At 53.3% G+C, this 27,458-nt stretch overlaps 8 protein-coding genes and 1 non-coding gene across 9 annotated transcripts; 6 read left to right on the top strand and 3 right to left on the bottom strand.

Annotated features, from left to right (window-relative positions):
- Nucleotides 1–1,508: 1,508 nt before the first annotated feature.
- Nucleotides 1,509–3,264, top strand: VTN00DRAFT_7572 (uncharacterized protein; the record flags this gene model as incomplete). The annotated part of the gene is made up of 6 exons (XM_069434330.1): nucleotides 1,509–1,704; nucleotides 1,766–1,810; nucleotides 1,860–2,197; nucleotides 2,251–2,310; nucleotides 2,368–2,622; nucleotides 2,677–3,264. 6 exons carry the CDS (start codon nucleotides 1,509–1,511, stop codon nucleotides 3,262–3,264), a joined length of 1,482 nt encoding a protein of 493 aa, XP_069287622.1.
- Nucleotides 3,265–4,260: 996 nt separating this feature from the next.
- VTN00DRAFT_7573 (uncharacterized protein) lies at nucleotides 4,261–6,125 on the top strand (the record flags this gene model as incomplete). The annotated part of the gene is made up of 3 exons (XM_069434331.1): nucleotides 4,261–4,696; nucleotides 4,759–5,903; nucleotides 5,961–6,125. The coding sequence occupies 3 exons, from the start codon at nucleotides 4,261–4,263 to the stop codon at nucleotides 6,123–6,125; spliced, it is 1,746 nt and encodes a 581-aa protein (XP_069287623.1).
- Nucleotides 6,126–6,566: 441 nt separating this feature from the next.
- On the top strand, nucleotides 6,567–6,640 carry VTN00DRAFT_t124. The gene has a single exon. It is a non-coding gene; the product is annotated as a tRNA-Ile (tRNA).
- Nucleotides 6,641–9,544: 2,904 nt separating this feature from the next.
- On the top strand, nucleotides 9,545–10,706 carry VTN00DRAFT_7574 (uncharacterized protein; the record flags this gene model as incomplete). The annotated part of the gene is made up of 3 exons (XM_069434332.1): nucleotides 9,545–10,006; nucleotides 10,133–10,467; nucleotides 10,556–10,706. The coding sequence occupies 3 exons, from the start codon at nucleotides 9,545–9,547 to the stop codon at nucleotides 10,704–10,706; spliced, it is 948 nt and encodes a 315-aa protein (XP_069287624.1).
- Nucleotides 10,707–11,227: 521 nt separating this feature from the next.
- On the bottom strand, nucleotides 11,228–13,363 carry VTN00DRAFT_7575 (uncharacterized protein; the record flags this gene model as incomplete). The annotated part of the gene is made up of 1 exon (XM_069434333.1): nucleotides 11,228–13,363. One exon carries the CDS (start codon nucleotides 13,361–13,363, stop codon nucleotides 11,228–11,230), a length of 2,136 nt encoding a protein of 711 aa, XP_069287625.1.
- Nucleotides 13,364–13,945: 582 nt separating this feature from the next.
- On the top strand, nucleotides 13,946–14,596 carry VTN00DRAFT_7576 (uncharacterized protein; the record flags this gene model as incomplete). The annotated part of the gene is made up of 1 exon (XM_069434334.1): nucleotides 13,946–14,596. One exon carries the CDS (start codon nucleotides 13,946–13,948, stop codon nucleotides 14,594–14,596), a length of 651 nt encoding a protein of 216 aa, XP_069287626.1.
- A 632-nt stretch (nucleotides 14,597–15,228) lies between these two features.
- On the bottom strand, nucleotides 15,229–20,223 carry VTN00DRAFT_7577 (uncharacterized protein; the record flags this gene model as incomplete). The annotated part of the gene is made up of 8 exons (XM_069434335.1): nucleotides 15,229–15,874; nucleotides 16,364–16,744; nucleotides 16,817–16,972; nucleotides 17,449–18,789; nucleotides 18,837–19,799; nucleotides 19,846–19,919; nucleotides 20,036–20,062; nucleotides 20,113–20,223. 8 exons carry the CDS (start codon nucleotides 20,221–20,223, stop codon nucleotides 15,229–15,231), a joined length of 3,699 nt encoding a protein of 1,232 aa, XP_069287627.1.
- Nucleotides 20,224–20,525: 302 nt separating this feature from the next.
- Nucleotides 20,526–22,894, top strand: VTN00DRAFT_7578 (uncharacterized protein; the record flags this gene model as incomplete). The annotated part of the gene is made up of 2 exons (XM_069434336.1): nucleotides 20,526–21,270; nucleotides 21,330–22,894. 2 exons carry the CDS (start codon nucleotides 20,526–20,528, stop codon nucleotides 22,892–22,894), a joined length of 2,310 nt encoding a protein of 769 aa, XP_069287628.1.
- A 2,567-nt stretch (nucleotides 22,895–25,461) lies between these two features.
- VTN00DRAFT_7579 (uncharacterized protein) lies at nucleotides 25,462–27,094 on the bottom strand (the record flags this gene model as incomplete). The annotated part of the gene is made up of 5 exons (XM_069434337.1): nucleotides 25,462–26,358; nucleotides 26,410–26,694; nucleotides 26,749–26,848; nucleotides 26,900–27,027; nucleotides 27,086–27,094. 5 exons carry the CDS (start codon nucleotides 27,092–27,094, stop codon nucleotides 25,462–25,464), a joined length of 1,419 nt encoding a protein of 472 aa, XP_069287629.1.
- Nucleotides 27,095–27,458: the final 364 nt, after the last annotated feature.

Raw genomic sequence — 27,458 nt, forward strand, 5'->3', positions numbered from 1 at the left:
TTAGAATTCCAGCATGATTAAACGATAAGATGAAACCCCCGGTTTTATGTATGGGTTTGGGGTGTGTGTTATGTGTATGTTGTGTGTGTTATATGTTTGGTGTGTTTGATGTGTGTTTCGTGTGTTTTTCTTTTGGGGTTCATCGTCATGTTTTTCGTGTTCTTTTTTTTCTTTTTCTTTCCTCTTTTTCTTTTCCTTGGCGTCTATTCCGCATGCATCTCCGGTGTGGGAAACGGGACATGGACTGGGGCGGGCTGGCAACAGGAAAAATTTCTCTACATCTTCTGGCATGACACGAATACCCATACGAATACCCATCATGTACTATAGAACAGAGGTTACGACTGTGATGAAAAAAAAAAATGAAATGACTTATTATTACGGACGGAGATTGCAGTTTTCAGCATGGTGGGTGCACGGGGGCATGGCTGTGCAGTACCAAGAGACTACAGGATACGTAAACTACATATTCAAAGCAGATCAATATTTGTTGCTCCTGACCTTCCTCGTGTCCAGGAAATGCGCGGTTGAACTCGTGGTCTGTGTATGCAGATCCGATCCCAGTCCGCTGTCTTACATAAGCAACGATAACCTTGTTAAGTTGTAACAGGAAACATCAGACTCGGCGGCCCACCCCCTCACGACGCGGAGCTCCATGTCAGAGAACGTGATGAGGAGGATAAAAAATCACTGCCCGGCTGCCAGCGTCGTAGCCATGTGTTTCAACGGCCGCGTTCGAGGCCCCGGGGAAAAAGATGGGGAGATGGACCTGGGAGGAGCCATCGCTCATTCTTTGTGCAGATTGCGTGATCTTGGACCGCGAAGTCGCCAGGTGCGCCCCAGAACCCCAACGGAGGGTTATGATACGCGCATCTAAGAAGTGATCTTGATGGATTTTATATTGATTAATTCTTTTTTTCTAGATGCTGATATGGTACAAGATCGATTACTCAGGATGACGGGCATATAAGATATCAAACACAGCATGGAGACTGCAGCTCCATGTCTCCGCGCATCTTGGAGCGCTCTGAGCCGCACATGGTTGACCTCCGCTCTCTGTTCACTCACTGGTCCGCCGCTGGCTGTAACGCCATCTCGTCATTTTGGAACCTGCATTGCTCATCGACCTCCATCCCAAAGCGGCAGATCTGATGCTCATCATCCCCTGTCCATCACCACGCTGGATGATGCAACGGACTCCACCGGCAAAGTTTCTGTTTCTCTCGCGTGGTTGATAACGATGTGCCAGACGGCTGATGCTATGGCCATGCGGGACGCACGTGTGGTACAGTGCTACCGTCTCGTCTGATCGACGGAGTATTTTTTGACTCGCCGTTTTTTCTCTCTCTCTCTTTTCTGCTTACCCCAGGCTTTTAGGTGGCTACTAAGCGGCTGGTCCAGCTTTTTTCCCTTCTTCTTTTTCTTGTTCCATAGATTTTCCTCTGTTGTCCTGGGTTGCTGCGTGCGCCTACGGTCTTTAACCCAGGCAGCGTTTTCCTGCTGTTACCATGGCAGAGGCACCGGAGAAGAGAGACGTCGCGGGCAGCCCAAAACAGGGCTTCCAGAACGCCTCGCCCGCCTCGAGCAGCGTCGCGGAGGCCAACTTTAACATCAACGAGAAGGCGCTCCTACGCAAGTTGGATCTGAGGCTGCTCCCGCCCGTCACGCTGCTGTATCTGCTGTCATTTTTGGATCGGAGTAATGGTGTGTTGATATGAGATTTTGAAGTCTGTTATGGACGTCCTGCTGATGTGCGATTTTGCAGTTGGCAATGCGAAACTCGAGGGGTTGACGGAGGATCTCAACATGAGTGTGTAAAGGTCTAGAAACTGGAGCTGGACGATAGTTGACGTGGCTAGGCGGAAACCAATATCTCAACGGCCTGACGCTGTACTTCGTCGGCTACGTCCTCTTCGAGATCCCCTGCAACATTGTCCTCAAGCGCACCACCCCGCGCTTCTGGCTCCCCACGCTCACCCTCGTCTGGGGCATCGTCTCCACCCTGCTGGGCGTCGTCCAGAACTACTCGGGCTATCTCAGCTCGCGCTTCTTCCTCGGTGTCGCCGAGGCCGGTCTGTTCCCCGGTGTCGTCTTCTACCTGTCCATGTGGTACAAGCGGAACGAGCAGCACTTCCGCATTGCGCTGTTCTTCACCGCGGCATCACTGGCCGGTGCTTTTGGTGGGATCCTTGCGTGGGTAGGTCGCCTGCGCTCTGGGCATTGTAACTGCTCAGATGCTTACTGTCGCAGGGCATTGCGCACATGCGAGGCGCCGGAGGCTACAACGGCTGGAGATGGATTTTCATCCTGGTATGTGCCAGTCGCCCAGAGGTTGGTGCTTCTGAGAACAGGCTAACCGGTTTATAGGAGGGCTTGTTCACCGTCGTCTTCTCGGCCATTGCGTACTTCTGGGTGTACAACTGGCCCTCGACGGCAGAATTCGTGACTCCCGAGGAGAGGGAGTTCATCAAGCTCCGCCTGAAGAATGACAGCGATTCCGTCAGAGAAGAATCCTTCTCGTGGGAGTCGGTCTTCAAGGCGTTCAAAGACGTCAAGGTCTGGCTGTACGGACTGGGATTCCACACCATGGCTCTGCCGATGTACACTCTGTCTCTCTTTTTGGTACGTTCAACATATCTTTGGGCTCTATACGCAGTTCTCTTCTGACATCGACAGCCGACCATTATCAAAGAACTCGGCTATTCCGCCGCCCAAGCCCAGCTCCTCACGGTCCCCCCTTACGCCGTCGCGACAATCCTGACTCTCATCGTGGCCGTGCTATCCGAACGCACCCGTCTCCGCGCGCCCTTCATCATCGGCTCCTCCGCCCTCGCCGCCATCGGCTACATCATCCTCCTCGCCCAGCACACCCCCGGCGTGTCCTACTTCGGCACCATCCTCGCCGCCGCGGGCATCTACCCCGCCGTGGCCATCGTCCTCTCCTGGCCCGCCAACAACGTCTCCGGCCAGACCAAGCGCGCCATCGCCAACGCGATGCAGATCTCCATTGGCAACTGCGGCTCCGTCATCGGCACGCAGCTGTACCGTACGGAGACGCAGCCCCGCTTCTTCCTGGGCCACGGCTTCGCGCTGGGCTACCTCATCGCAAACATGGTCGTCACGACGATCCAGTTTTTCTTCCTGCGCCGGGAGAACGCGAAGAAGGAGCAGGAGCGGGAGAGGAGGGGGCTCACGGCGTTTATGGGCGATATTGGCGAGGATTTCCAGGGCGATGAGGATCCGCGGTGGATTTTCCAGACTTGACTTGATTTTCTGTCGAGAAGAAAAATAATTGGTTTTGTTTGTTTTTCTTGTTGGTGTTTTCTTTCTGAGTATATACATTACTGATAAGACCATTTGCGGTAAATGGAAATGCAAATTTTTTTTTCGCCCAAAAGTGATAGGACTTGAGTTTCTGGAAATAATGACTATTGACTACCCAGATACTGCTCGTTCTTTTGTTTCCAAGTTACTTTATATGATTTACCGACTTTATGAGAAAAGCTTTCTTACTTAGTCTGAATATTAGATAAAGTCTAGTCTATCTATCCAGATTTTGTCTCTGCTAGTAGTATTGACTAAACTAACTGCCTTGTTGCTTTACTTCCATTGCGACTTTTCTGTCTGTAGTAGAGACGGATCGGATTGGGTTGGTCGGGAATCTCCCTGTTATCCTGTTTGCACAAGACAAATATATATCTACACAGCAGTACAGTGCTGCGCAAAGCTCGACTCGGGGCAGGGGGAAATGGTAAATTAAATTACCGCTGTTTCCATAGCTCTTTTATCCCAATGGTTCCCTGACTGGCGCACGGTTTTTGATCATATCCTTGGCGGACTGAGCATGCGACACCTTGCCCGAATACGGCGTAGGGGACATACTACTACCCCATACCCCGCGGGGTTGCTGACGGTCTGGGCGCGGGGAAGCCGGGAGTCTGTTGGTAGAGAACCAGCGCTGTTCCGACTACCAGCAGATAGAGAACGGACCACAGCCCTGCAGACCACAAGCCTGCTGAGTCTGTGCATCTGCATCAACGATCAGGTCAGATCTCGCGACTCGGCATGTCGGTCGGAGCAGGTAGCGCGGCCGCTCCGCCGAACCCCGCGCTTCCTGCGCCGACCGACGAGATCGGCATGGAGATGCCGACGTCTCGCGACGATATAAGCCATGGCATGCGCTGCTGCTCGTGCCGCTTACTTAAACAGCTGTCTGTCCAGCTCTGACTGTGAGAGCTACGGTATATAGACATCTCCAACATGACGGTAACAGCCCCGCACCGCCAACACACCTGGGCGTCTGCCCTAGGCATCGCCGCCCTCGTCTCGGTCGGAGTCCCCCTCCTGACATACAGCTTGCTAAGTCGCCCGCGCAAATCCCAGGCCCAGGACCAGACACAGACGCCGGATCTGGAGGCCATCCCCTCCCTCCCGCTGTTCGTCGAGGCGCAGAGACACGCGCGCGAGAACCCCGACAAGATCGCCGTCATCGACAGGACCAAGGGTGAGAGCTTCACGTACCGCCAGCTGCTGGCCGACGTCTCGGCGCTGAAGAAGCGGATCCTCGAGGAATTGGGTCTGCGGGACGTGAGGGATCTGGAGGAGCGGAGGATTGCGTTTCTGGCGCCCGGGGGGTATGATTATGTTGTTACTCAGTGGGCTGTTTGGGCGGCGGGGGGGGTGTGTGTCCCGTTGTGTATGTTCTTGTATCACTTTTGATATACTTCAAGGGTTTGAGATCGGTGCTGATATAATTAGGTACCACGCACCCCGTGAAAGAGCTGCTCTACACGATCGGGGACTCAGACCCGTCGCTGATCCTGATACACCCCTTGTTCGAAAAGACCGGCTCCGCCTTGCGCGAGCAGGTCACCAATGTCCCCTTCACGACCCTGACCCCGTTCACCGCGCGGGACGATGCAGCCTCGATCCAGCAGCCTCCATTCCACCCCTCATGCCCCCTGTCCCGACGGGCCCTGATGATCTACACGTCCGGAACGACCTCGAACCCCAAGGGCTGCGTCACGACACACAAGAACATCACCTTCCAAGCCGACAGCCTCGTCAAGGCATGGCAATACACCCCCTCCGACCACCTCATCCACGTCCTCCCGCTCCACCACGTTCACGGCATCATCAACGGCCTGACCGCCACCCTCCTCGCCGGCGCAACCGTCGAGATGCACCCGAAATTCGACGCCGCCACCATCTGGTCCCGGTGGCAGGACATCGGCTCGTCGAGCATGTTCTTCGCCGTCCCGACCATCTACTCCAAGCTGGTCGACTACTTCGACGCGCACATCCGCGGGACGGAGTCCGAGAATGCCGCGCGCGCAGGCGCCCGCGCCCTCCGCCTCGTGGTCAGCGGCTCCGCGGCCCTCCCGACGCCCATCAAGGACAAGTTCTTCGAGATCACGGGCCAGACGCTGCTGGAGCGGTACGGCATGACGGAGATCGGCATGGCCATCAGCTGCGGGCTCGAGCTCGAGAAGCGCATCGACGGCAGCGTCGGGTGGCCGTTGCCCGGGGTGCAGGTGCGACTGGTCGAGAAGGAGACCGGCCGGGTCATCGACTCCCCCGACGAGGACGGCATCATCGAAGTCAAGGGGGACAACGTCTTCCGCGAGTACTGGCGCCGTCCCGAGGCCACGGCCAAGGAGTTCAGTCCCGACGGGTGGTTCCGCACGGGGGACGTCGCGCGGCGGCGCGGGTCCGACGGCGCGTACTTCATCCAGGGCCGGGCGTCCGTCGATCTGATCAAATCGGGCGGGTACAAGATCTCGGCGCTGGAGGTGGAGCGGAAGATGCTGGGGCTGGAAGCGGTGCAGGAGGTTGCCGTCGTCGGGCTGGTGGATGAGGAATGGGGACAGCGCGTGGCGGCTGTTGTGAAGCAGAGGCCTGGAGTAAGTATACCTCTCTGCATTCCATCTGTCCAGAGAGTAGAATACTGACGTTTACAGACCGACCCGCTCGACCTCCAGACCCTCCGCGCGCAGCTGAAGGAGGAGATGGCGCCGTACAAGATCCCGACGGTACTCAAGGTCGTGGACGCCATCGAGCGCAACGCCATGGGCAAGGTGAACAAGAAGACCATCGTCAAGACGTACTGGCCGGAGAAGGCGTGAAAAGAGCCCTGTGTTCTGTATCCGATGTGATGTACTGTACATATTCCTGATGTTGATATTCTATGTTGACTGCGAAAGATGTCAGGTATATAGAGAGATCTAGATTCGCTTTTTGCATTCTGTGATTTTATCTGAAGTCAACTAGCTTACATGTGATTCCCAACTGACATTTAACTACGTGCGCAATATACAAGCGGAGCAGTGCCAGTATCCTAGTCTTTTGGCCCTGTGGGTGGGCACAGCCAAGGGCGTGACTGCCTCCAAATGCTTCTGGAGGTGATTGGCATGCCATGACAATCATTATACTGCAGGTTATAATATTCAAGAACTTTAACCTGCAAAATCTTCTAATCTACTTATGAGGGGGGGGCGCAGTTGAAATTCAGGATTGATTTGGTGCAGTAGTAAAATAATTCAAGGCACAGAGTGTCCAACAAACACGGTCCCGTAGCTCAGTCGGTTAGAGCGTGGTGCTAATAACGCCAAGGTCGCGAGTTCGACCCTCGTCGGGACCATTTTTTTCGCCATCTTCTCGCCCCGGAACGGGAACTTGCTCTAACTTTTATCCCCCGTCATTTTTTTGAATCATTATCATAGGTGTGCTGACTGTATGGAATGGGATAGTAAAACTCCCACAAAACCCCCCTTCAAAGGCTTGTCTAGCACCTACGACCATAGGGTGTGGAAAACAGGGCTTCCCGTCCGCTCAGCCGTACTTAAGCCACAATTATACAGGTTCCACATCTTAAACGATTGTGCCATGGTCATAGCTGACACTGGTGCCAGCGTCGACTGTGCCGCAAGCTTCACAGGTCCTGAATGAGTTTACATGCACTCGAGATGGTACGGTATCACAGCTTGCAGAAGTCCTAGACTTACGAAGGATCGTTCACGTACGCGGGACACCAGCATGTGGAAAAACAACACTTGCACTTCTGTTGGAAAAGTATTATCGCGCTAAAGGAGAGATGGTATTTTATCTTCCGTCATGGAAAGGAAACCTCGATGAATCGGCCCCTTGGAACAGTCTCGCTGAGTGCGTTAAAAACGTGTACGGGGAGAAGGGCCCTAAACGCATGTTAGGGACAGGAAACCTTTTCGCCGACGAGACGGTGTTCCTCCTGGACGAAGCACGGGATTCATACGGAGACGATGCATTGTGGAACCGAATTATGAAAGATATCGTTGGTCGCATCTCAAGAAGAAAAGTTTGTCTTTTCTGCTCATACGACAGACAGCCCATCAACGGGAGTGTCATATAACGACGTCAGCCGTAAGGCGCCAGTGACCTTTGGCCCCCATCAACGCGTCTCGTTAACCCCATCACCTGAGGATGGAGCACCACAAATAGGTCTCTTCTATACCAAAAATGAGTTTGAACAGGTCTTGGCGAAATTATGTGTTAATGAACTTGGAATTTACACTATTGACCCGCACGCTCGGAACTATATATTCGATCTCACAAATGGCCATCCCGGGGCCGTGGTGTCGATAGCATTCTATATTTTCAAAGTACGGACAACTATTTCTATTAACATGTTATACAGTGCCCTTGCATCTCACAGTTACCTGAACTCCATCGTCCTCTTGTGTCTGACTTACGAGACGGCCCGTGCTGCTGTTGGCATGCTGGCTTCCCCACGCGGAGAGAAAGGAGAAGGCTAGCTAAGCAAATTGACTCGCTTCGATTAGTGCAACTAACGCTGGTTATAGGAGTACAGATCTCAGGTAAAACATGGAATTATTTGCATGATAACGGAGAATCATGTGATTCGAGCCTTAGCAGATGAGAGCACAGTTTTCACAGAACTCATGTCTTCTGCTGTCTCTCGTTCTGTTCCTCTATGCACTTCGAAATTCTTTACACCCGAAGCTGTGGAGACACTGAGAAGAGCGCTAGAGGATGGATGGATCCCGGACACTTTTGGTGGATGGTACTGAACAGGATATTGGTGTTTTGCCATCACGCTTACATGAGAAGTAATGTTTAGTCTCTAATTTGTGTATTTTTTTCTGCTCTGACATGGTTTAGGTATATCGAATACTTGATTGGCACCAAGTAAACGCCGTTTCCGGACCAGGAATTCCCTACGCTTCAAAGTTTATGTAAGACAATTTTAGAGCGCTTCTCTGCGAAGAACCCCAGGCTGTGCATGCAAGGCAAATTGTCGACCGCAGGAAAACCTCGACCCCTAAAGGCTCAGTATCAGGATGAGTTCTATAGGCCATTCAACTCTGTAGTACCTCATGGTGTCCCTATCTCTAGTGAATGGTCTCGGAAAGGAGATGGCCGAATTGATTTCTGGATTCTACAAAAAAAGTTGGGGCATCGAGTTACTCAGGGAGCACAACCAAGTTAATGGACATATAGTAGAAATTTGCGTTTGATAGGTGCGGATTGTCGGGATCGGTGTAGAAGCCTGTCATGAGGTCAAAATTTCGATAATAATCAGCTTGATATAACATACTGACCACCTAGAAGGTGGCCAGCATCGTTGTATACATGCACGTTACGGGCTCCATATGACTGTAGCTCTTCCAGGACTCTTGCCATATGCGCAGTACCCAAGGACAAAGTTTGGAGGTAGTTATGGGAGGGAGAGAAAAAGAAGTCTCTCACAAAGCTCTGTGGGATAATAGAGTGACATCCAGGGACATTGAATTATCGAAGTGAATGAGAAAGAACGAGTGGCCGGAACTCTTCTTCAATTCAGTTACAGCCTGCCACCCCCTTCCAAGCACGGAGGACCCCCGCATTCACTTTTCCATGAATCATGTCGGCCTAGACATGCCAGAAACTCCAGCATTCATATAATCACGGCCTGTGTCATTGATTTTGCAGTCCATTAGCTCAGGAGGACGTCGTTCACCATTCCTATCCAAAAAGACCTTTTGCATTTATACAAAGGACTTAAATCCCAGTTGTCCTGTAGTATGTTCTGAACTCGAATTCTCGTAGTCCGCTATACTCAATCTTATAGAATCTGCATGTTTACCTACTCCATAAAGTCTTGGCGCGGACTCCGCTCTGCCGAGCCCCGCCGCCGGTCGGCCGAGACCCGAAGCGGCCTAGCGCCGGAACGGTCCCTGACCGCCTCCGTCTCCGCCTCCGCTCCTCGGTCGGTCTGCGCCGAGCTAGATAACAGCTGCCATATCCATACTTATATACCTTACATATACGCATTGACTGCGCCTGTTCAACGTGGGGGACCAAGATGGCCGCGTATTTGCCTTTGAAATCTACCTCCCCGCAGACGCAGCTCCAGCTCCTGAACCGGTGCGTGTCTCCCTCACAGAGCTGTGCGTCGCGTGCGGGCCGTCGTCTTCTGCATACGACTGCCACCACAGCTCCAGGCAGATCCGGGGCCAGAGCTATTACAGGTCTAGGAAGTAGTCAGGAGGTTGATCATAGTGCAGCCATGTCGCAGTACCTGCGGATGCTGCTGAACTTGTATCAGAAATGCGGCTTTTCTGCATCTGCATCTGCATCTCCGTTTCCGCCATTAGGATCCCCCAAGCATGAGGGATCCAGGTCCAGCGTCTTCAATCGCAGCCCTGCTGCGAACAGGAGGTCATTCTCGTCCAGCTCCAGAGAAGAAAACACCGACACCGACAACACCCAACGAACAAGAACACGACGAAAAGAGCTCGACTTCTCCAAGCTCTCGCAGCTAATCCCCGACGAAAGCGCAACGGGCACGCAATCCCTCTGGTACGTCGTCACGACGGCCGCGCTGCTCGCGTTCCACCATGAACCTGGAGTCGGCGAGTTGTGGGCGTATATAAGCCGTCTGGCACAGACGGAGGAGCAGCAGATCACCATTGCGCGAAGGATCCGGGAGTCGTGTTTGAAGGCGAGTGTGTTGGTGGGATTTCCGAGGGTATGTACTTGTATCCAGCCATGGGATGTACTATTGTAAAAAAGTGTCCCAGTTGGGGAAAAAAAATTCCAATTCCCATCTATTCTGCAATATCTACAAACTGGACCATGCTGAAAAGAAAACTAGGGCATCAACGGCCTCCTCTCCCTCCACTCCTCCCTGTCCACCAACTCCACTCACCTCCTCCCCACCCTCACGGCCGACACCTCCCTCCGCGCCCCGCTGTCTTCTGAACACAAACACGCCCGCGGCAAGGAGTTCTTCGCGAAGATCTACACCCGCCACACGGACCGCGTGCTCGCGTCCATGGGGGCCAGCTCCGGCGGCGACCTGGACTACTACGCCGTGGCGAGCATCTACGGCGAACTGATGGCGGAGACGAGCATCGTGGGCGGGGCGGAGACGGGCGTGTTGGAGTTTGTGTGCTGTTTGGCGGATGGGGTGGCGCCGCAGGCGAAGGGGTATGTATCCTTCTCTTTTCTTCCTTAGTTGGCTCCTTTTTAAAGAAAGAAAGAAAGATTTGCTGATACTTGTGTATTTATCTGATAGTCACTTCTTCGGATGCAAAAACCTCGGCGCATCCGGCGCCCAGATCCGCGGGACCGTCTCGCTGGTTCGAGAGGTCGCGGCGCAGCTGGGACTCGACGACCCGGCGGGCGGGGAGGAGTTTAAGTTTTTGGAGAAGGCGGCGGAGTGGTAGTGAAGTACGTACTGTACAGTGTTTAGTTGCTGTTGCTACCTACCTTACCCTATATTACTATACCAGGTAAGCTGGGTCGGTCGGGTATATAAGACTCGACTCGTGGATTATTCTCGATTATTAGTTTATATATATTAGATAGACATGTGAATCGTAACCAACGAACGAACATACCTCATACGTCTTACATCCATACACATGTACATGTACCCATACCTCTAGTAACGATTTACTTTACAACATATGTCCATTCAGCAGTGAAAAAATGGCTATCTGAACAAAACAGGATGCTATATCTACTGAGAAGTGAAAGTAAAACAGTAGCGCCAGCGCCGCTGGTTATATCACCAGGTTTTAGGTTTTAGGAGCTGCCCTGGAGATGGAGATGGAGGTGCCTGTGATGATGGCCCTCCAAGCCGCTGGGAACCCGTGCCCTCGTGGCCCAGCGCCGAGGAGAACCTCGAAAAAAGGTGGACTCGTTTTTTCCTGCATCTTTGGTCAGAAGCAAAGACGCAAACAGGTCATCCAGCCCCTGCGGTTTCGAACAGCTGGCTCCAGTCGTAGTTACTATCCACATCGAAAACGGACGTCCAATCAATACCCAATTCCGCGTCGGACAGACCGTCTGCCGTGGCGTTCGGGCTGAAAGGCACGAAAGCGTTCGCGCTGAACTCGACCATGTTTGGGAATGGCTGTGGCGGCGGAAGTTGAGGACCGCTACCGTTCGGTGGTGTTGTTGACAACTCTGTCTGCGACGACGATGACGCCGCGGCTCTCGCAGGCCGGCTGATTCGAACTTTGCCGAAATATGGAATCACGGCTTCGTACCTTTCCGGACTGGAGTACGTGCCGTGGCGGGCCATGGAGAGGTATTCGAGCAACTGAGCTGCCTGCCCAGCCACCGAGCATTCGATTTCCCTGGAGACGTGTTTGAGGGTTCTCGTTACACCGTGCACGAGTTCCCAATCCTCAGCTTGCTGAGACGCATCGCTATGGGAGGACTTCGACGAAAGAAGATCGATGACAATGACCATTGCTGCACTGAACACTTCGAAATCTATCAGGTCGCAGATCATGAGCGCTGGGCCACTGCTGTTTCGCAGTGCCTGGTAGCATTTGATCATCTCCCTCGATGCCTCCAGGGCTGCGATCCTGCTGCTCTCGAACCTCCTGTCGACGGACGACTTGAGCATGTACGGAAGGTGGAGGAGCTTGTAGAGCTGGTAAAACTGTATTTTGACTATCTGTCGACTATAGACGTCTTCGACAGACATGGCAGGGCTGGAAATAGCGTCGTCCCACCAACCCGGGGGTATTCCGTCTTTGCACCGCTCCAACTCCTGGTCGATCTGCACGGTGACGGAATAGGTAACGCTTCGATAATTCTGATTCCGCTCGCCTATGTGGCCGGCAATGATGCTCATCTCGTGCATCACCTGTGCTACGACGGATTGTCCAGCGTGCTCCTTCGAAAGGCCAGGGTGTGAGTCCGCTATCGCGTACGGGAATCCCAAGAGCAACGACAGTTGTCGGTCGCTTTGCCAAATCAGTGACCACAGGGCTTTCTGACGCTCATCCGCCCTGTCCTCTGGATGATGCAGGCCCAGAAGTAAAGCAAAATTCAGAGCGCGGCGGACCGTGAGCCAGGCTTTCCGTGGTTTACCCATGTTGATATACAACTTTGTTTGTAGCGCCAGAGCTTCCAAGCCCTCATTCGTTCCACGGGAGTCCAAGTGAACGGAGAGGAGAGTCTCTGCACCGCTCATGTACGCATCCATCAGAGTATTCGGCGAAGCGGGCAGATCTGTTCGTTGATATCTAAAGTCTCGTGTCAACTGCTGAACGCAGAGTGCCAGCCAGAGCACGGCCTTGGCGACGATAGTAGGACTGCCCGACCTCATGGAATCGAAAATGTAATCCCTGGCCGCGGCTATTCCCCCCTGTTGGAGCCGGTCCGAGCTGGTGACCGGTCCTACTGGACACACCGGCCAGAGAGGCCAGTACTTTTCCGTGTGTTCGAGGATCAACATCAGATCGTCGCGCCTCGGTATCAAACTGTCCAGAGTTTTGATGCACGTTTTGATGCTCTGGTCCGTACCGAAGCCCAGACGATGTCTGTAGTCCTGGACGTGATCCCGCTGGATCAGCATCGCATCTTTGAACAGCCGAAGCAGAGGCGCATCTTCGAAACAATCCCTCTGGTCCGAGGACGTCGTGAGACCGTCGGAATCCGACACGTTGAGAGAGTCGGTCCGGCGTGTGGACAGGTCTTCTTCCACGCTTGTTTCCGAGGTTGACGCCGGTCGAAGGCGCCTGAGAGCTTCCGTGGCACTCGTCTCAAAATCCGCCAGGCTTGAAGACTCGATCTTCAAGTTGATGGCCTTGCAGATATGGCGGACCATGCCTTCCAGGTCTTCCAGTTTTTGTAGCACATCCGTCTTCCGTCCCCTGTCCACAGGCGCCTTTCCCAGGTCCTGACTTGGCTGTTGAGCTTGACAGGGAGTGTCGTGTAGGGCACATTGTTCACAGACTTGACTGTTTGGTGGGAAAATGCAGCGAACTTTGCGTCTCCGACATTCTGCGCAACTTCGCGTGCCAAGTCGCATGCGCTTGGGAGGACGGTTGTCGGACTCGCTCCTGGGCGTGCGCATCGCCATATTTCCGATGCTGCTAGTGCTCCTGACATCTGCATTTTAAGATCACTGCGAGCGCTATGGGGGAGGAGAAGAATTGGGCGATACTGACTGTGGAGTGGAGTGAAGTGTCACGGGTCAGGAGGAGCGGAGGAGCGCGTTCGGGGATTTCCTCTTACTCCAGCTGTCTCCCTTGCATGCATGTCGAGTGAACCTCCTTCATCTCGCTCATCTCACTCAACTTCCCCTGTATCACTGCTCGCGAACAAGAGAAGCATGGGGAAAAGTCAGTGTTCTTGCAAGAGCATGTCGTCATCGGTCTGCTCGGTCGAGTTCGGACCAGTTCGCACGAATTCGCCCAACCTCGGATGCGACACCACGACAGCACAAGATGGAAAGATGTATCGATCCCTTTTCTCGCTCCAGTTCGGATCAATTCGCAGGGATTAGAAATCCTCGGTCCCAGATGCAGCACTACTTGAAAAGCCAGCTATCTCCTCGTCCCAGGTCTGCCCAACAACATCGACGTTACTTTCCTCTCCCTGTCTTGATTACCACCACTACTGCCGGTCTTTGACCCTTAATTTTTTTTTTATCTGAGCAAACATGAGTCTCGAGAGCCAGCTGTCGTCCGTCCTCGACGACTTCAAGCAGAACGCGCCGGCGGATATGATGGAAGCCATCGGCTCCGCCAAGGCAGGCTTCCTGGCCTCATTCGACCGCAGCTCCGCCATCAAAGTCGGCGACATCCTCCCCGGGTTCCGCCTGAGCGACGCCGTGGGCAAGGAGGTGACCAGCGCCGATCTCCTCGCCCAGGGCCCCCTGCTCATCACCTTCTACCGCGGCGAGTGGTGTCCGTTCTGCAACTTCGCCGTCGCAGCCCTGCAGAAGCACCTCGACGAATTCAAGGCCAAGGGCGTCACCCTGGTGGCCATCTCGCCGGAGCTGCCCAACCACTCGCTCACCATGGCGGAGAAGCACGCCCTCAAGTTCCCCGTCCTCTCCGACGTGGGTAACAAGTTCGCCAGGCAGCTGGGCATCGTCTTCCGCCAGCCGGACACGATGCGCCCGGTTTTCGAGAAGATGGGCCTCGATCTGAAGACCCGGAACGGGGACGACTCGCTCGAGGTCCCCATCCCGGCCACGCTGTTGGTGGATCAGAAGGGCGTGGTGCGGAACGCGTTCATCGAGCCCGATTACGTGAAGAGGCTGGAGCCGTCGACGGCGCTGGAGTGGATCGATGCCTTGCAGGGTTAGGAAAGTGATCTGATAGGATCATGGAACAGGAGTATGGCTTTCCAAACAGGCATCTGATTCTTTCGAAACTCTGCAATTGATCTTTGCTTGCACATCTACATCCATTGGCAATTGCAATGATGATCTCACACACACAAGCCCCTGCTTTGCAAGCTCGATGTGGACCAGAGTATTATACTCCAGATATTTCGTTATCAAAGCAACTTTTAACTGACGATTTCTAGTCTCTTTCTCTATTATAACAGAATGACAAGAAATGTACATAAGAAACCTGCTTTCTATCGTCTGCTGATAACGATCCAAGTCCATCTGTAAACAGTCATCGTTAAATCTGGGACTAGAATTACAGTTTCTAGGGTCCCTCGTCGCGTACTTACCTGTCTTTTTCGAAGAGGAAGACAACATGCAGTATAGATACTATTTGACATCAGCCGGAAAACGCTAGTACGGATTGCACATAGATTTCATGGCTTTTTCTTCCTGTAGTTGAGCGGTGCTTTTGGTCCACAATTGATAATTTGAGGCCTAAGCCGCTCGGTGTCGTCCAGGTTTGTACATACTTTACATACTTGTCAAGTATGTAACGTCCAAGAAAGACAGACATAAAAGACAGAAAAATATTCCAACTATTGCTATACCGTGTATAGATATCCGTTAGGCGCCCTAATATTTCTCTTCAAGAAATGAGGCTCCTCTGTTAGGTCAGCAGCCCCGTTGGTATTATTATTAGGACCCTTGCCCGTGGAGATAAAATCCAGGGGCTCCTCAACGGCACCAACTCTCGACGTCCAGGAGGGCGCCTCTTCCCTGGTGAAGTTGGAACCCCGCTGCTCCGATGTGGTGTTATCCCATCGAATCCCCAGTTCCAGTCTCCAGTTGAACGCATCCACCAGCGCCTCGACAAGGCTGGCTAGGATGGCGTATCGGACGGGATCGTCATCCTGGGGATCTGGGATGCGAGCCAGCGACCAGTGCGGCTCCGGGTGAAAGAAGAAGTACGTACATTCGTAGCCCATCATGATGAAATCACGGGCGCAGAGATCCTCGAAGAGCCGACAGAGCGAGCGGAGCGGCCGTGTCCCGGGACCGGTATACCGGGATATTGAAGAGCCGTCGGATCCCGGCCTGACGCTCGTCCTGGATCCGAGGGTTTCTCTGAATCTCTTCCACAGAAGGAAGATCGGATGGCAAAGAATACCTCCAGGGAAATAGCCAAACGAGGAGAAAGGTTGACCACGGGTGGGGACAGGCGCGGATTCGACGAAGAGTGGGCCGAATCTTTATGGGGGAGTGGCCATCGGTGATGATCTTAACTGGATTCCGCATTTTGCTATGCAGATGGACAACTATCTTTGGGGTTTCGAGGACATGAATTGCTGATTAGGTACTTAAGGTACCTGGGTATTTATTGAAGAGTATCTACTTGAAGATGAACGTGTGTTGTCACGTGTAGCCCGGATAAGCAAAGTTGCTGGCTGCATTCTACTAGTACAACCATCTATGTCTCGGAACAGGCATCTAACTCTTTCGAAACTCTACAATTTATCTTTGCTTGTATATAAATGTTAACCAGAGTCTTAGACTAGATTTTTTTTCACCAAAGCAACTTCTAATTGACAATTTCCGGTCTCTTTCCATATTATACCATAGAAGGACAAGAGATGTACATAAGAAACAAGAAATCTACTTTCCATCATCTAGGTATCTACTGATAACAATCCAAGTCCACACACATTCTACATTCTCCTTACTTACTCACTCCTTTACTTCTTAACAGCAACAATCACACTATCCCTAAACTCCGTAAACCGCCTAATCTCCCTCACCTCGAACCCCGCCTGATCCAGCAGCCTCCGCCACCGCCCCTCGTGTCTCTCCCGCGTGTTGAACATGGCCAGCATGGAGAGGTTCAGTGCGGAGGTGTACCAGTCGCCGTCGCCGTTACCTTCCTCTGCATGGTCCGGTAGTACTCTCTCGTCCAGAGGATGACGGAGGAGGATTTGGACATGGCTGGTGCTTGGGATCGGAGGATCCGGACGCAGGTCTCGTCGTCGTTGTTGTGCAAGATTTGGCGGAAGTAGTACACGCGGGCGCCTTATCATCTTTTGTATCAGTTTTCCCCAACCGACACCCTCCGGCCTATTGGGCCTGTGGAGTACTACGTAGGTAAGAATAGAGGGATGTTTACCTTTAACAGGCTGCTCCGTCAAATAATCATACCTCATCTTCTCCACCCCACCCTCACAGTCCGCCGGAATATCCGCTTTCTCCAGGATGGATGGCAGATCCTGCAACACGACCCTCCTCCCCTTCAAACCAGGACATCTCCTCCGCAGGGCAACGCACTGGTGGCCGCCGCCGACCCTAGAGCCTAAGCTAGTGTCCAGGTCAGCGAGTCCCTAGGCCAAAAAGAGCATGTGTCATTTTCCGTCCCCAAGGAGACACTTATAAGCCAGAGGCACATCGATCAGGCGCACATCAGTGGATATTGCCTTTTACCGATGTACAATTGTCCGTACAGAACAGGCGGTGAACGGGGGATTTCTATGGCTAAATCCACCAGTCAGGATTACTTAATGCAGTTTCCGTGTACATTTGAATTATGGACTAGAGAAGGTTTAAGGCCTACCGGGCTGGTTGCTCAGCCTCACTGTGAACCTCACCTCCATAGCCGAGCACATCAACCCCTCACGACTGGACCCCTCATGAAAAGCGGCGCGGGACGGAAGACGGCGGTGGGTCCGCATTACGCTTATCTTTTATGTAGATTGATATTGCACAGCACAGATATAGGGCAGTAGGGATGATGGAGCAAGATCGGAGATCTCGATGCAAGCTTTCGGTGGGTCCACTAAAACTGCAAATCCCCGTCTGCTCTCGCCCTCTTCTTTGACGGCTGTCCCTGCCCCTCATGTCCCGCAGATGGGGTATTCGTATTTATGTTCATATTCTCTCCAAGGACGACCGGCATCATGGACGTCAGGTTGAAGACTGGGTCGTCCCATATTTGCCGTGTGTTCCCTTGTTGGTGTTGTTGAGCAGGACTCATAGTAGTAGGAGGGGTCCCCTGGGAGTTGTTCGTAACCGGCAAGGCGTCCATCTGGAAGCGCTCGTACGGGTGCGAAAAGGCGCTGCTGAAGTCGACGTTGAAACTCTCCATCATTAGGGATGGAGATGTTGCGGACTCGTCCAGACGGGGTATGTGAGGGGACTGGGATTGAGAATTTCCGCGTGGGTTTGAAGTTACGAGGTCGTGTTGAGGTTGAGGTGTGGTCTGATCCATATACATGGACTGCAGGAGTTGCGTGAACGGGGTCTGCTGGTCTGAAGGCGCTTGCTGACTCGGGTTCTGTGGTGTTAATGTGGTCGGCCACGGGCCGGAGACCGGGGGTTGCGTCGTTTGAGTTTCAGGGGCTTGAGTTCCAGGCACCGTGTTGTCGGGCCATGTCGCCGCTATTATGTCCATAAGGTTGTCAACCCTAACTTGCTCATCCCTGCCGGACGCGACTAGCGACTTCAGCAATCCGACGCATGCTTTTGCAGCAGCTTTTGCATCTTCTTCCACTTCAGAGTTGAAATCAAGCCCCTCTGTGGTCTTGATCTCCCATAAGCCAAATAAGGACATCAATCCGCAGGACCACACCGTATAAACGTGCGATCCAGGGTTCACATCCAAGACTAGCAAGTAGCGCTGGCAGTGGGAGTTCAGGCATATAATTTCTTTCGCAATCTCCATACATCTCATGAGCGACGTCCGGTACTGTGGAGCTGTCGGGTGAAATGAAATGGCAACCCGATGCGCGGCGAACCGGACGTAGAAGTAGGTCAGATGAAGAAACGCAACAGCCGGTTCTATCCGCGCATTATCGCAGGGAGGCTGCGCAGCAGCCGGATCAAGCTGCAGATCATCCGGAAGCGTGTGCACCCATTGGTCGAGCAACCGCTCAACGGTCTTGATCTTGGTGACCGTCTGTCTCCGATCGGTAGTCGTGTAAAGAATTTCGAGGGCGTTGGACAAGACTCGTACGACTTTGACGAGAGACAGGAAGAGGAGCATTCCGGTCGGTTCACCAGGAAGGGATAATAGATACTCTTCAGAATTGACGAAGTCGTCATCCACGTCTGACGGCAGCTCGACGTCGATGTCCTGGTCTCGAAAGGATTTAGGGAGTCCGTCGATAGCTGAAATGAAGCTATTGGAGTCAGTAAGATACGGTATGTATATTTAGAGTATTCTTACCTATCAAGCATGTAACACACCCAGAACGTCCGCTTGCGCATTTCCGTTGTCAACGGGTCAAAGTGAAATCTTCTTGTATGCCGATGTAGACCCAGCTCCAGTGCCAGTCTCGTCATGCTACCGGTCATCTGGAAAGCGAGACTCCTCTTGCCGGTATACAAATACCACAGCGTCAGAAGCTCCTGGAATTGCAGTGTCGTCAGATCGTTAAGAGAGAGTATGCTGTTTCGGAACTTTAAAGATTGACAGAACATATCTATATCCTCGCCAGTGCTCTTGACGCTCGGAATACCCCCACTTGTCGTACCTGTCAGAACAGAGTGACGGCATCCGAGGGCCAGGACGAGGAAGAACTGTGCAAGAAAAGCTGGATCGCGGACTTCGTCCGGCACAGAATACAGATCGTCCACTGCCTTCATGAAGGTAGGACGATGCAGAATAGGAAATATATTCTTCCAGAACTCGAACCAGTTGTCGATGTATGCCTCGGCGGTTTCCCTAGGGGGAAGGACCACCGCGCTGTCCACCTGGGGCTGGTGAGGATACTCCACGGTCTGGTCGTCAACGTCTACTCGAAGCAACGCATCGCCAACTTTCCCAGAGATCTTGTTGAGGCTGGAGAGTCTCTGTTCGGCAGTCCCAACGAAGAAGATGCCACTTGAAGACCCCATGAACCTCCCGATCCCCCGTCTGTCAAGGTTCATACGACCAACTTCGCGCGACAGAGGCTCGTCAGTGGACGCTCTGGCGCCGTGTTTCCAGGTCCCCTCAAGGCGTTTCATCACGGGAGTTGACCCTGAATAAGATGGTCCTGATTGTGAAACTGGCACAGGCTGTCGAGAGGCAGACCTTGCCTCAGCCTCGAGCTCCCTGATGCGCCTATCTTTGGCATCGTTGGAGTCCTTCAACTTGCGCACTTCCGCCTCCAATTGCCTCAGGCGTTCCTCGATGGATTCCGTATAGCTGTTCGATGTCAGCGCTGTTAGAGTCTTCCAAAAGAGAGACTTACCTTCTGGGATACGATTTTCGGTTCAGTTTCACCGTCGTGAGACATTCCAGGCCGGCACGCTTACATCTTCCACACTGTGACAGTTAGATCCTTTGCTCTTTATTTAGGACTGAAAGACTTGGTGAATGGATATATAATTAATGATAAAATAGTAATATAACAGAATAACAAAAAATGCCTAGGTACTTACAGTAGGAACAGCGCCATCACACCGAACCTATGACCTATTAGCCTAGAACATCGACATGCATAAATTCTGGAAAGTACCTTCTTAAATCGGCATCGATCGCAGGCCTGAATTGCCCTCCCCGACATGGTCAGGGCTGGCCCTTCAGGATGGCCTGGACCCGGCCGGGACGAGTCCCCATTCTCGGGCATAGTCTTGGCGGTTTAAAGCGGAAGAAGCATAGCGATCAACCAGACGTGCACTCTTCATTTTTTCCCTCTTCAACTAAGCGTTCAAGAGATAGTTTACAGCAGTCCGCGAGACTCGAAGCATCCCGGACTATGTTCAACAGGACCTCTACGGGATCCGTGGATGAAAGACGGGCCGTCCGGGAATCATGTGATAATCATGTGACTGCACGTGGCTCAGCCCGGCGGACATCGTCTTGGCGGCTGCACGCGACATCGGAGAAGAGAGAGTTGGAGAGCGTCGAGAGCTGGACGACGAGGAGGCCATGTTCGTGCCCGGCATGCTTCGACGGCCTGGTCTCCTGTCCAGGTCGCTGAGAGCCTCGGTTCTCTACCGCGCTGCCCGCCATGTCTCCTCTGCGCCCCCGCTGATCCGCATCGAGAACGGCACCTTCTACCGCAGCTATCCGAGCGCGGAGGCCAACTCGAAGGACAATCCTCCCCTGTACCCCAACCTCAACTTTGTCCTGCCCTCGAAGCCTGGCGCCTCGAAGGACTCTCCGGACAAGGAGCCGCTGCAGCATTGGGCCATCATCGGTACTCCCGGGAGGACGCAGCTGCTGGAAGTTCTGCGGGGGCAGTATGTATCTATACCGCCCAACGCCCGCGCCTATCCCTACCTCTTGACCGACGAGGTCGCCGCCAAAAACCCCAAGCTACGCTACCCCGGTCGCGCGATTCAGTATGTTGGCTTCAGCGGGGAAGGCTCTCAGGCCACGGGCGGCACCCGGGGCGCGTACTTGAGCGCGAGGTACGAGAGTCTCAGAGAGGAGACCGACTGGACGGTCCGGCAGTACCTCAAGGGACAGATGTCCTTGAACCCGCTCCCGGGCGAAGAGGAGGGGACGGTCCGTGATGAGGCGCTTTTGGAACAGGTCATCCGTGACCTGAAGCTGGAGCAGCTGTTGGATATGCCGGTGGCCAACCTGAGCAATGGTCAGACCAGACGGGCACGCATTGCGAAAGCTTTGCTGGACGAGCCGGAGCTGCTTCTTCTGGATGAGCCGTTTAGTAAGTAACACCCATACATATGTTATATATATCAACGGAGTAAATGCTGACAACTTCAGTGGGACTCGACCCTGCTACCGTCAAGAGCATCTCCGGCTTCCTCCAGCGTCTCGCGGAGAAGTGCTCGCCCCGACTGCTGCTGTCCCTGCGCCCGCAGGACAAGATCCCGGACTGGATCACCCATCTTCTGATCGTTGGAAACTCCCATCGCGTTCTCGCGCAGGGCTCGAGAGCAGAGATCGAGAGGGTGTTCAATGTCTGGAAGACTCTTCCGGTCCCAACCCGAGCGAGCACCGACGTCGCTGCCGAAGACGAGGGTATCTACGACGAGGCATTGAAGGCCCTGAAGGAAGGTTACCTGGACCGTCAGCTTCTCCATGACCTGAATGTACTGCCGCAGAGAAAGCAGGCGCTCCTCGAGACCGTCGCGCAGAGGGGCGGCGAGCCGATCATCGAAATGGACGGAGTACAGGTCAAATACGGCGACAAGACCGTCCTGGGCGGCTGGAAGCAAAAGGTGAACGGCGAACTGCGCGACGGTCTGCACTGGAAGGTCCGCCGCGGCCAGCGCTGGGCCATCATGGGGGCCAACGGCTCCGGCAAGACGACGCTGCTGTCCCTCATCACGTCGGACCACCCGCAGGCCTACGGCCTCCCGATCCGACTGTTCGGCCGATCCCGTCTCCCTGAGCCCGGCAAGCCGGCCATCTCCGTCTTCGACCTCCAGAAACGCATCGGCCACTCCTCGCCCGAGATCCACGCCTTCTTCCCGCGCCAGCTCACCGTCCGCGAGGCCGTCGAGTCCGCCTTCGCTGAGACCTTCCTGTCCAAACCCCAGCTCACCTTCGAGCGCGACCTCGACGTGGACGCCGCTTTGGAATTCTTCAAAGCCGACCTGGCCCCGGCCAACGCCGACGCCGCAGCTCACGAAAGCGTCTGGAAGTCCCGAACGCCGGAGGGTCTCTTCCCGAAACTCCCTCGCCAGGGCGGAGGCGGTCCCACGCCCTCCGCCAAACCCACCCCCCACGACTTCGACGCCGACTACGCCGACCACATCCGTTTCTCGGAGCTCAGCGTCCCGCAGCAGCGTCTCGTCCTGTTCATCCGCGCCGTCATCCACAAACCGGACCTGGTCATCCTCGACGAGGCCTTCTCGGGCATGTCCCCGACCCTCCGCCTCAAATGCTTCCACTTCCTCGAGGTTGGCAACTCCCGCCGTCGCGCCTCCACCGCGACCCGCCGCATCAACCGCAAACTCGACACCTGGCTGATCGACTCCGCCGTCGAGGACGCGCGCGCCCGCATCACGGGCCTCTCCGACGACCAGACCCTCCTCATCATCTCCCACGTCAAGGAAGAAGTCCCCGACATCGTCCGGCACTGGATGCGTCTTCCTTCCCCGGAGAGCGCGCTCGTCGAAGACGAAAACGAACACGACGGGGACGAGTTCCGCATGGGCGTGCTCAAGTACGACAGCACGATGAGCGTCGATGCGTGGGACATTATCTGGGACCCGGCGCTGCTGCGGAAGAAGGGGCGCAAGACGCATCGGCGGAACGCGGATGAGAAGGGGATCGATCCCGCCGAGAGGGATGAGGAGGTTTATGAGTATACTACTGTGTAGATAGACTCGCATCTTTATATGGATGGATGTGTCTAGGGTATTGTTTGTCGATTTATGGTTATGTTATATTATGTTATGTTATGTATATAGTGCATCGAATGACTGTATATGGCTGTTTGTATGTATCATCTCATTACATGTCTGGTCCGTAGTATACAACATAAAATGGTATATAGAAAAAATAGAGACAAAAAATAACACAGAAATCGATTGCTCATGGCTCATGGTATGTGGAGTCAATCTAGTTAAGGTTATAAGGTTACAAGATTTTAAAGCCTACGGTGTAGTGTTACAGAAAGAAAGATGTGCCTATTCTAGCAATCCCACAGTACTGGAAGCTTTCATATATCATATATAACTATATCATAAAAGAAAAATAAAAGTACAGATAGGTTTAGATCGCGACTCAACCAGACCTGACCCAACCTGAGATGGAAAGCCCATTCGTTCATTCGTTATACACTAGGTTGCCATATCTTTTATCACCCTCTACCCTGCTGCCTACTGTCTTGGCGGTTTGCTATTCTATGACCAAATGACTTTGAAGCCATTGGAGGGTACCTGGGCACCGTAATAGACCACAGATCCTAGACAAAGCCAGCCCAGATTGCAATATAGCAAAAGCAGCAACATAAGTATCTTGAACGAAGGGGGGGGGGGGGATGCCGAAAGATATCGCAACCTGGTGTAGATAGAAGAAAAAAAAAGATCGGCAAGTACTGATACTGGTACTGGCACTGTACCCCCCCTCCCCCTCCCTTTCTCATTCCTCATATTTGTTGCAAATACCGTACGCTGTATACTGTACAGCTTCTTCATCCTGATCGCAGCATCCTTTTTTTTTAATACATAGCACAGCATAGACACTATACCACCAAGTCCACAAGTCTACATCCGCAGCTCGGGATCCGAGAAGTCCGCACTTCGTACTGTATATACTCCGAATCCTGACCGCATAACTGTAACTGTAACATCCACTGGCATGGCATGGCATGGATACGGTCGTATCGAGTCGTATCGCACCGTCGCAGATGAGACGATACGACCCTATAATTTACCTACCCAGTAGTAGTAAGTAATAAAATAAAATGCTGCAGCTGCAACGTATACAGTACACAGTACAGCCACAGCTAGAGAGCATAGAATAGCATGGCATAGCATATAGTAGTCCTACTCCGTAATGTATGTAGTAGCGCATAGTGCACACTACACAGTACAGTACTGGGAGGGAGGAAAGAGGGGATAAAGGGATCATGATACCAGGTAGATTAGGTAGCCAGCCAGCCAAGCCCGTGCGATTTGATTCGGTTTTGGATTTTGATTCGGTCGGGCATATTCCAAAACATTGGGAAAAAACAAAGATAAAATAAATAAATAACTATAGATATAAATACCTAAATACCCTCAGAGGAAGAAAAAATTTTTTTTTAAAAAAAATATATTTAGGTACCTCCTATCTACCTACTCTGATAGGCACCCACCACGACGATGAACACAATAATGATGATATGCTATGGGATAATGTTTGGAGTCTGGAGACAGCCTACCGTCTCACCGGTCCAGTCCCAACCAGCCCCAACTTGACCAGACCTGTGCAATGCGCGCATCGAAGCACCTGCACCTGGCACCATACCCTACCATACCCTACCCTACCATTAGGTCTAGGATATTATCCACAGCGGCCCGCTCCTAGATTCATTCAGACTGAGTTTGAGTCGGGTCTGAATTCAGCCCAGCCCCAACCCCTGCTTCCCCTGACTTTGACACTGTGTGATGATCCCGCGCCACAGCACAAGTCACAGGTGGGCCAACAGTCTAACAGATTCAGGGCTGTCTCGGTCTTGGTCGTCGGGTCGGAAATCTCTCCCTCCTGAAAGTAAAAAGCTGAATCGCCAGCGAATTTAAAGTCTGGGCATTATTGTTGTTACATCACAGAAGTCACTAGTCACAAGATTCAATAAACCCTTGGATATAGAAAAAAGAAAAAATTTTAAAGAAGAAGAAAAAAAGGTGGGATTCCACGCCGATCAAGTTTCACATCCGGAACAAAATAAATTGGACTGTTTGGATATAGCACCAATGGTATGGGAGCTATAGGGCCACGGATAGTGCCGAGCCCGACGATCATCATGATCATCAGGGTTTAGACCGTTTAAGTACCACACAGCTCCACAATGACTTCAAACCTCCAAATTTAAGGAGCGGAGCAGAGTCCGAGCGAACGGCGGTGGCTCAACCTACGGCGCCTACGGCGCAGTCTATCTCGTAGTATCGCAGATCATCGATCGAAAATCATCACGGATCAACGGTACCAACGTCGGCAGTTGTATTATTGCCTCAACGCTCAACGCTCAAAGGACAAGAATCTTTAAATAATTATGCGGTCGAAATAACTACATGAAAATAACAAGCGTAGAAACAATCAGATTCCCCAGCCGTTGCACATGCTCACAACTGTTCAAAACTATGGTTATCTCTGTACAAAGAAGCAAAGCCTAATTTCCGGACAGTTACAGAGATGATGCTTTAACCGTTCTAACCTAGCCCCCTAGGGGAAATCAGGGAAATTACCACACCATCGTCAGAGCCACGGCAACCGCGGCACCGACCATGCTAAGCATGCCCGAAGCGACGGTCGCGCCGGCAGCGCTGGTCTCGGTGTCCTTGTTGGACGAGCCGGAACCAGACTTGTTACCAGAGGTGCTGGCGCCAGGGAGGTTGGACTCGCCGTCCGACAGGATCTTCAGCTCGACGCCCTCGACCGGGTTGCCGTTGTGGTCGGTGATCTTCTGCGTGACCTTGGTCTCCTTGACGTCGACGATCTGGCCCGACTTGTGGTCGACGCCGTTGTCGATCATCTCCTGGATGCTGTCCAGGCGCTTGGGGAGGTCGAAGGTGTTGAGGAAGTCCTTGGTGGTGATGAGGTCCGGGGTGCACTCGACGGGCTCGATGGAGGTCTGGGTGACGTTGGCCGAGGTGATGCGGTTCAGGTCGAGCTTCTCGAACTGCTTCTGGAGGTTCGCGTAGTCGATGAGCAGCTTGACGCTGCCGTCCGAGTTGACCTTGACCAGACCGTAGTCGTTGTCCTCCTGGGTGTACTCGTAGACGAGACCGCCGGACAGGGCCTGGGTCATGTCCTCACCGTAGATGGCCTGGACCTCGGTGAAGATACGGGGCTGCACCTCGTTGCATCCGTACTCGGAGAAGAACACGGGGAACGACGCGTTGGCGAAGTCCTCGGTGAGGATGTTGTAGCCACTCTTGGTGTAGCTCGAATCACCGCACCACGAGTAGGAGTTGAGACCGAAGAAGTCGGAGCGGGAGCTGGTCGCGTTCTTGATCTCGCAGGACATGTAGTTGGACGTGTCCATCAGGATGTCACGGACATCCGCGGCGGAGTAACCGACGGGGATGGGACGATCCGCGTGCTTGGCGATGTAGTCCTTGATGTCACGTTGGACGGCCTAGGCTAGTCAGCAGGATGCTTTCAAGTTAAACGGGCAAGCGAGACAAACCCGGATGTAGGCCGGAACCAGCCTGACACTCTGCTCGTTGATGACCTCGTTGCCAGCAAACAAGGCGAGCACGTTGGGGTAGTTCTTGAAGGCCTCGACCATGCCAAAGACCCGGTTCATGTAGATGGGGTTGTAGGACTCCCATGGCGCCTTGCGGTTCAGGGCGCCGTTTTCCAGGGGCGAGTTGACGTCGAGGACCAGGTAGATACCGGCCGCGTTGAAGATGGACATACACTCGTCGTGGTTGAGCTCGGGGTTGATGTTGTAGATGCGGACGGTGTTGACCTAGTCGAGTGAGCAGAGATTCACCAAGGCCCGTGAATCACATTAGATACATACACCCAGGCGCTGCATGAGGGCAGCATCGCGCAGACAGATCTCAGGTTCACTGAGAGGGTCCGTCTTGCCGTCGAAGCCGGAGGAGCCACCGGGCTGGTAGCTATATCGATGTTAGCATCGCTCCCGGACGGATGCTGGAAACAACACATACTCGACACCAATGATCTGGAAACGGTCCTTGGTGACACTGTCGACAAAGTCCTTTCCGTCGACGATGATGGGGTTGACAGCCACCGCGGTGGTTGCGAGACCGCAGAGCACGGTGAAGACGCGGGCGGACTAGATGTACCATTAGTGGAAGGGGACTTTACACGCAGGAAAAAGCGGATCCACATACTTTGACCATCTTGACTTGACCTGCAAGTACGCAGAAAGGCAAGACTAGGAGTTAGGTCGGAGGGAGATATATAGCAAAGATAACTTATATGTATGCGACAGGTCGGCAAAAGAGTGGCAGCGCAAAATGCGAAACAGCGAGCGAACGACGGTATGTGAGAACGAAGGGAAACAGCGAATGGGGAATGAACGAGAGAGCGACTGAGAAAAACAACAGCGATCCGCAGGAGGTCCCTGGGAGATACGAAGGAGTCGAGGGATGGAGAAGAAACTCGGAGCGGCGAGCGAGGGGGTTTAAAAGGCGGCGCCCAGGAGTCAGGGAGTTCCAGGACAGGCAAGCCTGAGCCCGCGCCAAACAGCGCCGGCGCCGACAA

The sequence above is a fragment of the Thermoascus crustaceus genome, assembly GCF_041956765.1.
Source record: "Thermoascus crustaceus strain CBS 181.67 unplaced genomic scaffold VTN00scaffold_4, whole genome shotgun sequence".
NCBI classification, from domain to species: domain Eukaryota; kingdom Fungi; phylum Ascomycota; class Eurotiomycetes; order Eurotiales; family Thermoascaceae; genus Thermoascus; species Thermoascus crustaceus.